At 42.6% G+C, this 14,624-nt stretch overlaps 1 protein-coding gene across 2 annotated transcripts in view; it reads left to right on the top strand.

Annotated features, from left to right (window-relative positions):
* Positions 1-14,624, top strand: part of LOC112256646 (dnaJ homolog subfamily C member 17) — a 46,935-nt gene that overhangs the window by 11,969 nt on the left and 20,342 nt on the right. The window contains exons 7-10 of one of the 2 annotated variants that reach the window (XM_024430041.1): positions 4,266-4,315; positions 9,603-9,680; positions 11,846-11,926; positions 12,501-12,638. In XM_024430041.1, coding sequence (XP_024285809.1) covers positions 4,266-4,315; positions 9,603-9,680; positions 11,846-11,926; positions 12,501-12,638 — 347 coding nt within the window. The remainder of the gene's footprint in view (positions 1-4,265; positions 4,316-9,602; positions 9,681-11,845; positions 11,927-12,500; positions 12,639-14,624) is intronic. The other variant, XM_024430043.1, reaches the window with a different exon arrangement.

Raw genomic sequence — 14,624 nt, 5'->3', positions numbered from 1 at the left:
ATGTCATGGCTTTAGAAGCTTCTGATAGGCTAATTGACATAATTTGAGTCAAATGGAGGTGTACCTGTGGATGTATTTCAAGGCCTACCTTCAAACTCGGTGCCTCTTTGCTTGACATCAAGTCAAAAGAAATCAGCCAAGACCTCAGATTTTTTTTTTTAGACCTCCACAAGTCTGGTTCATCCTTGGGAGCAATTTCCAAACGCCTGAAGGTACCACGTTCATCTGTACAAACAATAGTACGCAAGTATAAACACCATGGGACCACGCAGCCGCCATACCGCTCAGGAAGGAGACGCATTCTGTCTCCTAGAGATGAACGTACTTTGGTGCGAGAAGTGCAAATCAATCCCAGAACAACAGCAGAGGACCTTGTGAAGATGCTGGAGGAAGCCGGTACAAAAGTATATATATCCACAGTAAAACAAGTCCTATATCGACACCTGAAAGGCTGCTCAGCAAGGAAGAAGCCACTGCTCCAAAACCACCATAAAAAAGCCAGACTACGGTTTGAGACTGCACATGGGGACAAAGATGGCAACATCTCAAGACATCAGTCATTTGGGTCTTCCAAATGGACAATGACCCCATGCATACTTCCAAAGTTATGGCAAAATGGCTTAAGGACAACAAAGTCAAGGTATTGGAGTGGCCATCACAAAGCCCTGACCTCAATCCTATAGACAATTTGTGGGCAGAACTGAAAAAGTGTGTGAGCAAGGAGGCCTACAAACCTGACTCAGTTACACCAGCTCTGTCAGGAGGAATGGGCCAAAATTCACCCAACTTATTGTGGGAAGCTTGTGGAGGGCTACCCAAAACGTTTGACCCAATTTAAACAATTTAAAGGCAATGCTACCAAATACTAATTGACTGCATGTAAACTTCTGACCCATTGGGAATGTGATGAAAGAAAGAAAAGCTGAAATAAATCTCGCTACTATTATTCTGACATTTCACATTCTTAAAATAGTGGTGATCCTAACTGACCGAAGACAGGGAAGTTTTACTAGGATTAAATGTCAGGAATTGTGAAACTGAGTTTAAATGTATTTGCTAAGGTGTATGTAAACTTCCAACTTCAACTATATATATATATCTATATATATATCTATATACAGTGCCTTGCGAAAGTATTCGGCCCCCTTGAACTTTGCGACCTTTTGCCACATTTCAGGCTTCAAACATAAAGATATAAAACTGTATTTTTTTGTGAAGAATCAACAACAAGTGGGACACAATCATGAAGTGGAACGACATTTATTGGATATTTCAAACTTTTTTAACAAATCAAAAACTGAAAAATTGGGCGTGCAAAATTATTCAGCCCCCTTAAGTTAATACTTTGTAGCGCCACCTTTTGCTGCGATTACAGCTGTAAGTCGCTTGGGGTATGTCTCTATCAGTTTTGCACATCGAGAGACTGACATTTTTTCCCATTCCTCCTTGCAAAACAGCTCAAGCTCAGTGAGGTTGGATGGAGAGCAGTTGTGAACAGCAGTTTTCAGTTCTTTCCACAGATTCTCGATTGGATTCAGGTCTGGACTTTGACTTGGCCATTCTAACACCTGGATATGTTTATTTTTGAACCATTCCATTGTAGATTTTGCTTTATGTTTTGGATCATTGTCTTGTTGGAAGACAAATCTCCGTCCCAGTCTCAGGTCTTTTGCAGACTCCATCAGGTTTTCTTCCAGAATGGTCCTGTATTTGGCTCCATCCATCTTCCCATCAATTTTAACCATCTTCCCTGTCCCTGCTGAAGAAAAGCAGGCCCAAACCATGATGCTGCCACCACCATGTTTGACAGTGGGGATGGTGTGTTCAGGGTGATGAGCTGTGTTGCTTTTACGCCAAACATAACGTTTTGCATTGTTGCCAAAAAGTTCAATTTTGGTTTCATCTGACCAGAGCACCTTCTTCCACATGTTTGGTGTGTCTCCCAGGTGGCTTGTGGCAAACTTTAAACAACACTTTTTATGGATATCTTTAAGAAATGGCTTTCTTCTTGCCACTCTTCCATAAAGGCCAGATTTGTGCAATATACGACTGATTGTTGTCCTATGGACAGAGTCTCCCACCTCAGCTGTAGATCTCTGCAGTTCATCCAGAGTGATCATGGGCCTCTTGGCTGCATCTCTGATCAGTCTTCTCCTTGTATGAGCTGAAAGTTTAGAGGGACGGCCAGGTCTTGGTAGATTTGCAGTGGTCTGATACTCCTTCCATTTCAATATTATCGCTTGCACAGTGCTCCTTGGGATGTTTAAAGCTTGGGAAATCTTTTTGTATCCAAATCCGGCTTTAAACTTCTTCACAACAGTATCTCGGACCTGCCTGGTGTGTTCCTTGTTCTTCATGATGCTCTCTGCGCTTTTAACGGACCTCTGAGACTATCACAGTGCAGGTGCATTTATACGGAAACTTGATTACACACAGTTGGATTGTATTTATCATCATTAGTCATTTAGGTCAACATTGGATCATTCAGAGATCCTCACTGAACTTCTGGAGAGAGTTTGCTGCACTGAAAGTAAAGGGGCTGAACAATGTTGCACGCCCAATTTTTCAGTTTTTGATTTGTTAAAAAAGTTTGAAATATCCAATAAATGTCGTTCCACTTCATGATTGTGTCCCACTTGTTGTTGATTCTTCACAAAAAAATACAGTTTTATATCTTTATGTTTGAAGCCTGAAATGTGGCAAAAGGTCGCAAAGTTCAAAGGGGCCGAATACTTTCGCAAGGCACTATATATATATAGATATATATATCTCACAAGTTGGATTATCTTGATGGGCACTTCTTACATACCATATGGTCTAGCTGTTCCCACAACAGCTCAATAGGGTTGAGATCTGGTGTCTGTTTTGGCCACTCCATTATAGACAGAATACCAACTGACGGCTTCTTCCCTAAATAGTTCTTGCATAGTTTGGAGCTGTGCTTTGGGTCATTGTCCTCTTGTATGAGGAAATTGGCTCCAATTAAGCGCCGTCCACATGGTATGGCGTTGCAAAATGGAGTGACAGCGTTCCTTCTTCAAGGTCCCTTTTACCCTGTACAAATCTCCCACTTTACCACCAAAGCACCCCCAGACCATCACATTGCCTCCACCATGCTTGACAGATGATGTCAAGCACTCCTCGAGCATATTTTTTTCTGCGTCTCACGAATGTTCTTCCTTGTGATCCGAACACCTCAAACTTAGATTCGTCTGTCCATAAAATATATATATATATTATTAAAAAACACACACACAATTATATGCTGAGGTGGGGGGGTCACGGTCCACCCCCCTGTTCCATAACAGTCTGAGCTGCTCAGGCCAATGTGGTACTCCAGTGCCCATATAGAACTTTATTCTTGAAATGTTGGTGATGTAACAATACGAGAGCGCCTCTGACAGTTCATTCTACCTTCTCTAATTCTATGCTTTTTTTTGGCTCTGGTGCTGTCTGTCAGACCCACTGCCAATCCTGTCTACTGAACCAGGCCAGTCAACAGGGCAGTGAGCAGCCAGTCGGACATATATTATACAGTACACACCCCGCCTGGACAGAACAACAATGGCTTGTCTTTGACTAAGAATTTGTTACAGTATGTTGCTTAGGAACACAAAACTGTTTGGAATATTAGTATGAAAGACCTATTTTTGTCCTTTGGCAAAGAAATGACCTAACTACATAATACAGACCTAACAGAAACATATACAGCTTCATCATCTGGTCGACTAGTATTCTACCTCTTATTATCATATTTGCATTTAGGGGGAAAATATGCTGGTTCTGGGCTGTAGCCATGATAAACCGTTGTCTAATAAAGGGATGTGATGGAAGTCAAGGTTGTGGGAGATGAGGTCTTGGCCTGGCCCCCCTTTGCGGCTATTCACTAAGTCATGCAGGGTCAGCACGTCTTCACCGAGACCCTCTCTGCTCGCATGCTATTGGGCCTCTGCGGTGAGGCCTTCCTGGAACAATGCCCTGTTATTATGGCTCCAGAGGCGCCCGGCGGGTCAGCCGGCTTGGGACCAGTACAGTACGGTGGGGGGGATGAACAACCAAAGGCTGATCATGTATGACCTGCGGTGATGCGAGGCAAGCGGTCCTGTCCGTCTCCCAACGACGGGACAACAATTTCTTGACTACTGACGGAGCCCTCCCCGACCAACCGCACTTCTCATTTGTCTTTTTGACATTTTTTTTGTCTGCCTGAATAAATAATAGTTTCTTTGTCTTTCTCTCTCTCCCTTTCCCTCGCTCTCTTGCAGACTCAGCTGTTGGAAGGCATTCCAAGAGCAACGTGACCCCCAAATTAAAAGTAAGTTATAATATTGCTTTTAGTCGGGATTGGAAGAGGGGTCAGTGTTTTTAGGGTTGAGATTCTTGGAGAAGGAACATGGGAAGAGAGGGAGAAGAGTCTCCGTACTGGTGTCCTCCTGAGGAATCTTTGACGGGAGTTAAACCATGGCCAGAACCTCCAAAGTATTTCATTAGTAAGGGGTTTATGACGGAAACCAAGACATTTGGGATATAGTAGAGAGCACATACACTCCTCCCCAAGTGTGTATGTGCCCTGTTCCTGTCTGTTCCTCTCCTCCAGTGTACTGTAGTCCATCGTCAGGAGAGCTGTAACTACGTAAATAGAGGGTTATTATATTTCCTTTGGAAACCACTCAATCCACATCTATTAAAGGACACTGGGGATGTTAGCTAATGTCGTTATATATTTCATCGTGTTAAAATGTCTGATACCCATCAAGAGCGGTGTATCCCCTAAAGAATCCGCTTGTGTTAGGAAAACAAACATCAGGGTTGAGGGCTGAGTCTTGCTACGGTATTAAACATATCATATTCATGTACTGTACATGTGAATATTGTTCCATACATTGCTCTAAGGGGCAGTTGTATCTGATAGTTGGGCACATGCAAGAAGTCAGTCAGTCAGTCAGATTTTGCAGTATTGATAGATGTAAATGAATGACATCTGTATCATTTTTATATTACAACGTTCAAGCCGTATTGTTCCTGGCCCTATAGCGTTGTTCTTTCCTTCAGTATTCTAATACAACAGGCTCAATTTTGGGTATCTTATCAGTCTTTTCATCTTTCAATCTGACAGAAATTGAATAATTTTGTTGATGTTATTTTGGTGTAGAATATATTCCAAAACTACTGGGGGACATTGACCCTTACATTTCTAATACTCCTCATTGATTTCAACAGTGCTATTTGGAAGTTCATCATAAACCATTGTTGTCCTCCCCACTGTGGCAGATTCTTTGACAAGACTGTTATTTTTCGTGTGAGGGTATTTGTTTTTGTTCTAAAATATTTAGGTATTTGCGGCTTCCAAGCGTGCGTATCAAATGTACCAGAGCAGTTGGGAACTGCCAGGGAACTCCAATCTCTTTAGAGTTGTTTAGACTACCAGCAACATATACAGCAGCAATGTGCTGGAGCAGTCTGAAATTTGGGTATCATCCAAGATCGGCTCTGCCTTGTTAGAAGATTAATGGGATACAAGGTTATCGTTGGGTAGGGGAGAACTGCCTTGGAAGGAGAAAGCACATTTTCAAAATAATTGTTCGAAAAAGAATGGTGTGTAGAATGGTGAATTCCCAGAAAGGCTCCCTCTGACAGTGAACAGAGTGTTGGTCTGGACCTAGTCTGGCCGCTTGCCTTTGATAATTCTGCTCCAGATAGTTAGCGAGATAAAGTCTTGACCCTGCAGGGTTATGAATGGAATTAGCCTGTTTACATAACATCTTACTCAGAGAGCTAAGCACTGGGAAGAAGAAGCATTTGCAACTGAAATTATGTACAGTTCAGATAATTTACTGTACGTAAACCTGAGTCAACTTTTAGCTGTCAGCCAACATGTCAGCCAACAGACTCATGCATTGATCTGATTTTCTGTAATATACCATTGCAATGCTTAAAAGCCAGATCAATGCCAGTGGGCTGGACAGACCATAATATTGTGACCATAACCATGAACACCAAGGTTCCAAAGAAACCCCCTAGGATTGTGGTCAAAATACATTTTAAAACATTTAATCATGAGCTATTTCTAAATGATTTGGCTGCTGTACCCTGGGAGCTGATTTATCTAGAGGATGATTTAAATCACGCTACAGGAATGTTTTATTGATTTGCTCACTGAGGTAATGGACCATCATGCCCCTATAAGAAAGAGTACAGTTGGTGCTCGTCCATCTCCATGGATTGATGAACTGGTGAGGCTTTTTCTCAAAATATGGCAAAAGTCTTAGCAGCCAAGTCAAAATTAGAAATTGATGAACATAATTATAGAACATTACGTAATTATGCAGTTAAATTGAATCAAAAGAGAGAAAAAAGTTATTTTACAACAATGCGTTTATTGATTGTAAAAATGATTCTAAAAAGGTATGGAACACAGTTAAGGGCTTACTTGGTACATCTATCTCATCATGCCCATCTAGTGTGGAGGTTGACTGGAGAATAATAACAAAATCAGTTGATATTGCCAATGATTTTGCAGATTTTTTTTTTTACAAAGAATAATTAAATTACTGTGCAACAATGTAAACATACATTCTTCCAAACAAGCTATTGTACAATGGATTGATGATCATATTATGAGCAACAAGATCTGCTCTTTTAGTCTGCAAACAGTGTCAGTGGAGGTGTTAAACCTATTGAAGTCATTACCTGATGGTAAATCTACAGGTTATGGTCTTATGGACAATTTTTTTGCTTCGCTGTGCTGCTCCCCTGATTGCAGTTCCACTGAGATACATTGGTCACTGGAAAAGGGGATGTTTGCAAATGTATGGAAGCATGCGAAACAGTGTCCTATTCCGAAAGTCAGCAAAGAACCCATTACTCCTGCCAATAGTCGACCAATTATTATACCCCCTACACTCAGTAAGATATTGGAGGATATTGTGAGTAGACAAATGTGGGAGTACATGGAAAAGAATGATCTGATTACAGCCAATCAGCATGCTTATCGCAAAAACCATTCCACTACCACTGCATTGGTTGACATGACTGACCAGTGGCTCAATGCTATGGATAATGGCAAGTGTGTGGGTGTACAATTTTTATTTATTTTAGTGCATCATTTGATTTAGTGGATCATGAAATAAGTTTGACAAAATTAACGCATTATGGTTTTAAGGAGGTAGCATTGAATTGGGTACAGTCATATCTAACTGACAGGAAACAGTCCACCTATATCAATGGTTCATTTTCTTCCCCTCGTGTTAAACTGTGGAATACCGCAGGGCAGCTGCCTTGGGCCACTTCTTTATTTAATATATACCAACGATCTTCCCTATGCCTTAGCTGAAACTCAAGCTACTATATTTGCAGATGAAACTACAATTTATGCAGCAAGACAATCGGTTCAACAGGTACAGCAAGCTTTACAAGGAGATTTGGAGAATATCAGGCAGTGAGATTGCCAAAACAAACTTGTTTTAAACACCAAGAAAACAAAAGTTTTGTTGGTCTGTTCAACTAGGAAAAGGCCAAAACAGCATGGGATACAATTAAGTATGGAGGAGTAATCAAATCAAATCAAATTAATTTATGTAGCCATTCGTACATCAGCTGATATCTCAAAGTGCTGTACAGAAACCCCAAACAGCAAGCAATGCAGGTGTAGAAGCACGGTGGCTAGGAAAAACTCCCTAGAAAGGCCAAAACCTAGAGAGGAACCAGGCTATGTGGGGTGGCCAGTCCTCTTCTGGCTGTGCCGGGTGGAGATTATAACAGAACATGGCCAAGATGTTCAAATGTTCATAAATGACCAGCATGGTCCAATAATAATAAGGCAGAACAGTTGAAACTGGAGCAGCAGCACGGCCAGGTGGACTGGGGACAGCAAGGAGTCATCATGTCAGGTAGTCCTGAGGCATGGTCCTAGGGCTCAGGTCCTCCGAGAGAGAGAAAGAAAGCGAGAATTAGAGAGAGCACACTTAAATTCACACAGGACACCGAATAGGACAGGAGTACAAATTGAAGAAGTGGCAGAAACCAAACTACTGGGAGTGCAGCTAGACAACTGCTTATCATAGTCGTCTCAAATAACTAATCTATGTAAAAAAATAAAAATAATTAAAACAGCATGCATAATCAGAAGGATAGCTAAATATTTACCAGGAAAACTTCTTCAGCAAATAACACAAGCATTAATTGAGAGTCAGGTGAACTACTGTTCTGTGGTCTTGGGAAATGCATCATCAAGTGAAGTTAGGAGGCTGCAGAATGCACAGAACAAAGCAGCAAGGATTGTTTTAAGGTGGAGATATGGTTCTTCTGTTGCAGTCATGCGCAGTGTTCTTGGTTGGTCATCAATCGACAAGATAATTGAAAAAAACATGCTTATTTTATTTCATAATATACATCATTTAAAACGGTCAAGTTCTATTCACAGCGGTATTCAGTTGGTAAGAGACAGACATTCCGTAAATATTAGGAATAGATTGTCCACCATCTATGCGTTATCCAGACAGAAAAGAGAAATAGGCAAAAGATTAGATTTAGAGGAATAAAGAAATTGAATAAATTAACTGAGCAAACTAGAAACCTTTCAATATATACATTTAAAAATTTATTTTAAAATGATTTAAATATACTACAGAAATGTTGTGGGACTATAGTAGATGAAGAATCAATATTTTTTAGATTGGAGTATTTATTGGGTCATTATGTTACTATATTATGTATGTTTGTCATAGTGTGTTATATGTGCAAATGTGTTTGCATTATAAATTGTATTTTAATGTTTAAGGACTCTTGGAAGATTAGTCCAAATGGGGACTAAAAGAGATCCAAATAAAATCAAACATTATAGAGATCATGGCTTCATTACATTGTATTTGCTAATAATGTCCAGAGCTAACAAGGGGTTCTCAGAATAAATCTCACATATTTCTGAGTGAATGAGTGACCCTCACGTTAGATACATGCCACACATATATACTTCTCTGGATCCATCTGTTTTGCATTAGGTGCTCATTAAAAGGCCTGGTGATGTGTGTTGCGTTGTGGCTAGCAGCAGGTGAGTCAATGTGCTGTCTCCGGTCCAGGGCCCAGTCAGCCCTGTGTTGATTTCAGCCCTCTCGAATGCACGTAAAGCTGAATGGAAATTGACTGCAGGTCTCCCAGGTGGTGGTGGGTATGCTCCAAGACCTGAACAATGTCCCCCTGGAGCACCACTCTGCTCCTTGGCCTGGTGCAGAGGCTATTTCCTGCTTAAATCTACGCATGTCATTAGAACGTGACATTGCCAGTGTGTTCTTGCCACACTCTTCTCTCAGCTAGGCTGGAACTCCATTATCCCATTACTCCAATATCCGCTGGTTAGACAGTTTTTGATAGTGAAGAAATTAAACTTCAGTGCTGATGTGTTCACATGGGTTCAACAAGTTTTATGACATTCATGAATTCTATCCGGTGATCCATAACCCAAGACTGGCAGGGTTGAAACACTTTAGTTCAGGCCCTATGTTCCTCCAGGACCCAAGAGGATTAAGTAAGTTACTTCTATAACCAAAGATGGGTTATTTGTCTCTCTGTTTTTCTCTCCTAACTCTTTTTATTTTTCTCTTCAGTTAAAGTGGAAGTGTAGTAAAGAGGATGACACCAACGGGGGCTACTCTCAAGACTTCATTTTTAGCCTTCTATCAAAGGTGGGTGCCCTGAACGTGAATCACCAGATACCACCGCATGGCTGAGATTCCAAAGGCCACCGGCTTTAAGTTGGCACACAGTTATTACGAAGAGCAACAGTTTCTCACACCTGCATCGTTTGGAAGGAGCTATGACTCATACCGTATGTCTCATGTCAGATGTTCCTATTTGAATGTGTAATGTAGCAGAAGAGACACTGGTTATATAATCATACTTGTAGAATATTTATCTGAAGGCTTGTCCCCTGCTGTATCACAGACCTGTATCTCACCCCAACTCTCCTGTAATGAGACCTGCCTGGTGCCCAGCTCACGTTTGAGCTCTGCATGACATCAGTGTTAAAGATGGTTTATTTTCCACTTTATACAAGCCCCATTTAAGTTTAGTAGCAGTGAAAGTGCTGGGGGCAATGCAGTGCCCTCTTAAAGTGGTGCACGCCATTGTTAGTGCCCCTGTTACCAGGCAGGTTTAGCAGTGCCAGGGGAGTCGCTAGGAAATGTGCTTTTCTCATGCAACCGTGTACCACCTCGAACTGCACCCAGCTAAGGAGCATTTTGGTGGGGCTTAGGTTGGGCAGGAATGAGGATAGGGAAAGTGTCACTGACGTCAAAAGATCGAAAAAAGGTTGAACTTTCAATTTCTCCTCCGCACGCAATCAGTGTGGGAGGCTGGGTCAAAGGATTGTGGGAAAACAAATGTTGCTTTTTTCTTCAATAAAGGGAGTGAAATTTAAAAAACAACTTGATGCTATTTGAAATGGCGAGCTGCTCTCATGAGTGGCAGGTAATGCTTGAGTAGGAGTAGCCGCCCATGTGTGGGAATGGGGTCTGTGTGTGTGTTTTGGACTCACACAACCGTACGTCTGCTCTGGAGGGAAACACATTTCGAGTTATGAAATAGGGGTCTACAGAGACTGTTTGTCACTTGGCATGCTGTGGAGTGTCCTCAGTGTCCATTAGCATTCCAGGCCTGTCCTTTTCCCAGAGATTCCTGGGAATGGGATTCTTAGAGGCTTCCTTGCTGGGACTCTGCTCTTTAGGAGTGGGCTTAGTGAGAGAAGCCCTGTATTTCAGGTGACATACTGTATCAGCCATCGGGCCTTCTCTCTGCTGCATTCCTTTACCCAGAGGAGCCCAGCCTCCATCAGCCAAGAGCCTCTCTGTAATTATCAGTGCAGCTGAGAAGGATCAGCTTTTACTGCAGTCAGAGACCCAGTCCAAGTCCTGTCTCCACTCTCCAGCTCCTCGGTGTGTGTGTGTGTGTGTGTGTCAGTGGTTGACACAGGCTGGACTCCTACCCTGTACTCTCCTGTCTCTGACTTGTTCTGGCAGGCAGCTGGACAAAGGCCACAGCTAATTTCAGCTCATACCAGAACATGATGTTTTATTGAGTTCTCTCACCACATATAGAGCAGGCTAACTGAAGAAGTAAAAGTAGCAGTTGATGATGAAGTGTCCCAGTTGATTGTATTCAAAATGTTATTGAGGTGAATTTTGTAAATGAATAATAAAACCAATACATTAGGGTAGGGTTCATGTAATTTTAGAGCCACATTCCGGGATAATGTGATGTTTTTCATTCTCTCGAACAAAATGTGTCCCATCCACTCTCTCTCAAGGGCCAAATCACAGTATGTCCCCCCTTTGTTTTTCCACTGCTGCTTCTTGCTGTTTTATCTATGCAGAGTCAGTCACTTTACCCCTACCTACATGTACAAATTACCTCGACTAACCTGTACCCCCGCACATTGACACGGTACCGTTACCCCCTGTATATAGCCTCATTATTGTTACTTTAGTTTATTTAGTAAATATTTTCTTATCTCTATTTTCTTAACTGCACTTGGTTAAGGGCTTGTCAGTAAGCATTTCACGGTAAGGTCTACCTATACCTGTTGTATTCAGCGCATGTGACAAACAACTTTTGATTTGATAGTTAATTTGTAACTTAAACTCAGCAATTAAAAATGCATAATCTAATCTTGCCATTGGAGGTGGCGTTCTGATACGATACACTAGAATTTAAGGTTTTACAGTCCCGTCCAGTCATCTATTGTTTTTATTGCTGATTTTTTATATTTTTTATTATTCAAATTTTATGTGATCCACTTTCAGAAAACATTGTGTACCAACTCTCTCTGTCTCTGTTTCTCTGTTTCTTTCAGTATGGCGACGTTTTAAATGTTCTCATATCAAGTAAGAAGCGAGGAAGTGCTGTGGTAGAATTTGAAACCGTCAAAGCAGCTGTAAGTATTTGGTTCAGAAATGATACACACATTTAATTTCATCTTATATTGAAAAGTCACCGAAATCAATCAATACCCACCAGTTTATTTTTTTACTATTTGGTTTGCACTGAGCACTATGCGTCTCACCAACTTCCCAGCCCAAGGCCCCACATGATGACATTTTGAAGAGTCTCTTTGTGAGTTGCCGGAACAGAGGAGTGTTCTGATGGGAACCAGGAGAACAGGACGGCTGAGCCGCCTCATTGTTCAGACCGTCTGAGTCCTCTGCCCCTTTGTTGTCGCGTGCTGTTTTGTTGTGGGCTCTGGTGTGCCGTGTGGTTCCCCTCAACAGAACATATCTGCTGTCCCCTGTGGAGCCAGACTCGGGGCCTGTGGTCTCCGTCTCTCTGTCTGGAGATCTCAGGGTCCCTGCACTGGTTGGGGTATCCAAAGTTCACATGTGTGTTTCAAATACAAACCCCCACACAAACTTGATGGAACTGAAAGGAGTAGAGAGGTTGATGCTCCATAAGTGGTGCTGGGGCAGGTCATGTCACACTAGTTCTAACGTTACTCCGTTGTTGCTCTCCAGGAACTGGCATATAAGAACGAGAGTGGCCTTACAGCAAACCCACTGAAGATCTCGTGGCTTGAGGGACGACCTGAAGTCATCACCCCAGTGGTGTCGCAGGTTCAGCAAACAACTGGACAGTACTTCCCACCTATACAGGTATGTAACCAGAGGCAACCTTCACCACGAGCAGGGCAACCTCTCTCCAATGTGCTTAGTCCTAATTCTCCTTCTCTCACATCAACGATAATGTAAGTCGTATGTTACCAAAAACCCCACATTTTCCATACATTTCCTTTAAGCTGTGCTGTATTTGTGTTTGGGTCTGCATGGTTTGGGACCAGTAGACTATACCTCCCCAGAGCTGCTGATAAACTGTGTTTCACCTCTCAACCCACCACAGCTCAGCGACTCAGGCCCCTCGTCAGGCCCCTCGTCAGGGTTAGCACGGCGCGCAGGGTTCACAGCCTGACCCGCGCACTTGGATTTGTCAGAGTAGTATGTTATTATGGTAACCGGTTTCGCCTTACGCAGATAGCTTCATCTCTCGCAGAGCTTTTCAGGGCAGAGAAGGATAACAACATGATTATGGTAGTGTAATTTCCCCATTAGCCCTCAGTGAGAACGCTCCTCACTAAAGAGGCCAACATGACATAATGGGATCCAGTGAATATTAGTAATGTTGTCCCATCTGGCCCTGGTCACTGGAGACTGGGGAGAACCATGGAGGTCCTGAGGAGTCTGTCTGGGTTCCAGAACACTACATCTCTCGCTCTTCCTCTGCCTCCTCTCTTTATTTCTCATCCTCTCTTTCTCTGTCTCCCTTTTTCTCCCCTCTCTTCCTATCAATCCCCCCTCACTTGCCCTCTTCTTTTCCCTCTTTCTCCCTTCCTTGTTCCCTCTCCTTCACGGTGATAGTTGCAATCACAGAGGAGCAGCTGTGCTGATACCTGCTTTTTAACCTTAGCAGTCCAGCCCCAGCAGAGCAGGGAACCCAGGGACGATCACACATGATTTCACACTCTGCTCCACTCCGTTTAATAAGAGAATCTGCTTATACTGGTTTGGGACCTGCTGCTACACTGGTGTGGGACCTGCTGCTGCACCTGGTCCCCCCAAGTCCCCAGAGGCCCCTGGGGGCCCCTAGTATCACACACTGGACCGTAGCAAAGTTTTACAGACAGTGCCTGAAGTGATGAGCCCTGTTGTACTGCTGTGCTGAGTGATTCTCTAAGCCTGTGAAGGATACAGGCTCTCTGTAAGACATGGGTGTGTTGGGTCAGGCGTTTCACCAGGAGGGGACACCATGCAGAGACAATACTGTATACTGGTGGTCCATTCAGTATGTTGTTCTTAACATAAATGATCAAGCACAGTAAGGAACAGAGGCCCTGTCCCTGCCAGGCCATGGTGCAGAGATTGCTCCCCATGCTCCTGACTAGTTCAAATCCCTTGTATTGGGATAGGATTTAGTTTCACCTGCTGGGTGTGCTATGTTTTGTATCACTGCCCTGTGCCATAATTACATTTGTATTTATTTATTTAACCTGTTATTTAACTAGGCAAGTCTGTTAAAAACAAATTCTTATTTACAATGACAGCCTACTTTTAAAGCCCCACCGGCCAAACCCTACCCTAGCACGGATGATGCTGGGCCAATTGTGCGCCGCCCTATGGGACTCCCGATCACTTCCGGTTGTGATACAGCCCGGGATCAAACCCGGGAAGCGTAGTGACGCCTCTAGCACTTAGACCGCTGTGCCACTCAGGATAATACATTCTCATAGTGAGAGGTTATGAAATGAGTAGGTTTATGAAATATATGTACAGTAAATCATTCTGTGGTATAGTGCTGTTTTTTTAAACTGTCAGATGTCTTCTCTCGGTCTCTGACATTTTGATGTGAAGTTTTACTGAATGGCAGTGTGATGTACACAGCTACGTGGATTACGTAGATCGAAACAAATAATTAACTATACTGTAGCTACATGGATGTAATGGCAGGGACAACTGTGGGATGTGTGTTAATGGTGGTTTACATGACAATGGAAAGTACACAGAGTTAAATTATGGTAAATTAAGTGTTAGAGCTGTCCTCCAGAACTCCTCACATCTGCTGTCAGACTACAGGGATTCACACAGTGT

This window comes from Oncorhynchus tshawytscha, linkage group LG08 (genome assembly GCF_018296145.1).
Source record: "Oncorhynchus tshawytscha isolate Ot180627B linkage group LG08, Otsh_v2.0, whole genome shotgun sequence".
Taxonomy (NCBI): Eukaryota; Metazoa; Chordata; class Actinopteri; order Salmoniformes; family Salmonidae; genus Oncorhynchus; species Oncorhynchus tshawytscha.
This window is presented reverse-complemented; position numbering and strand designations above follow the sequence as displayed.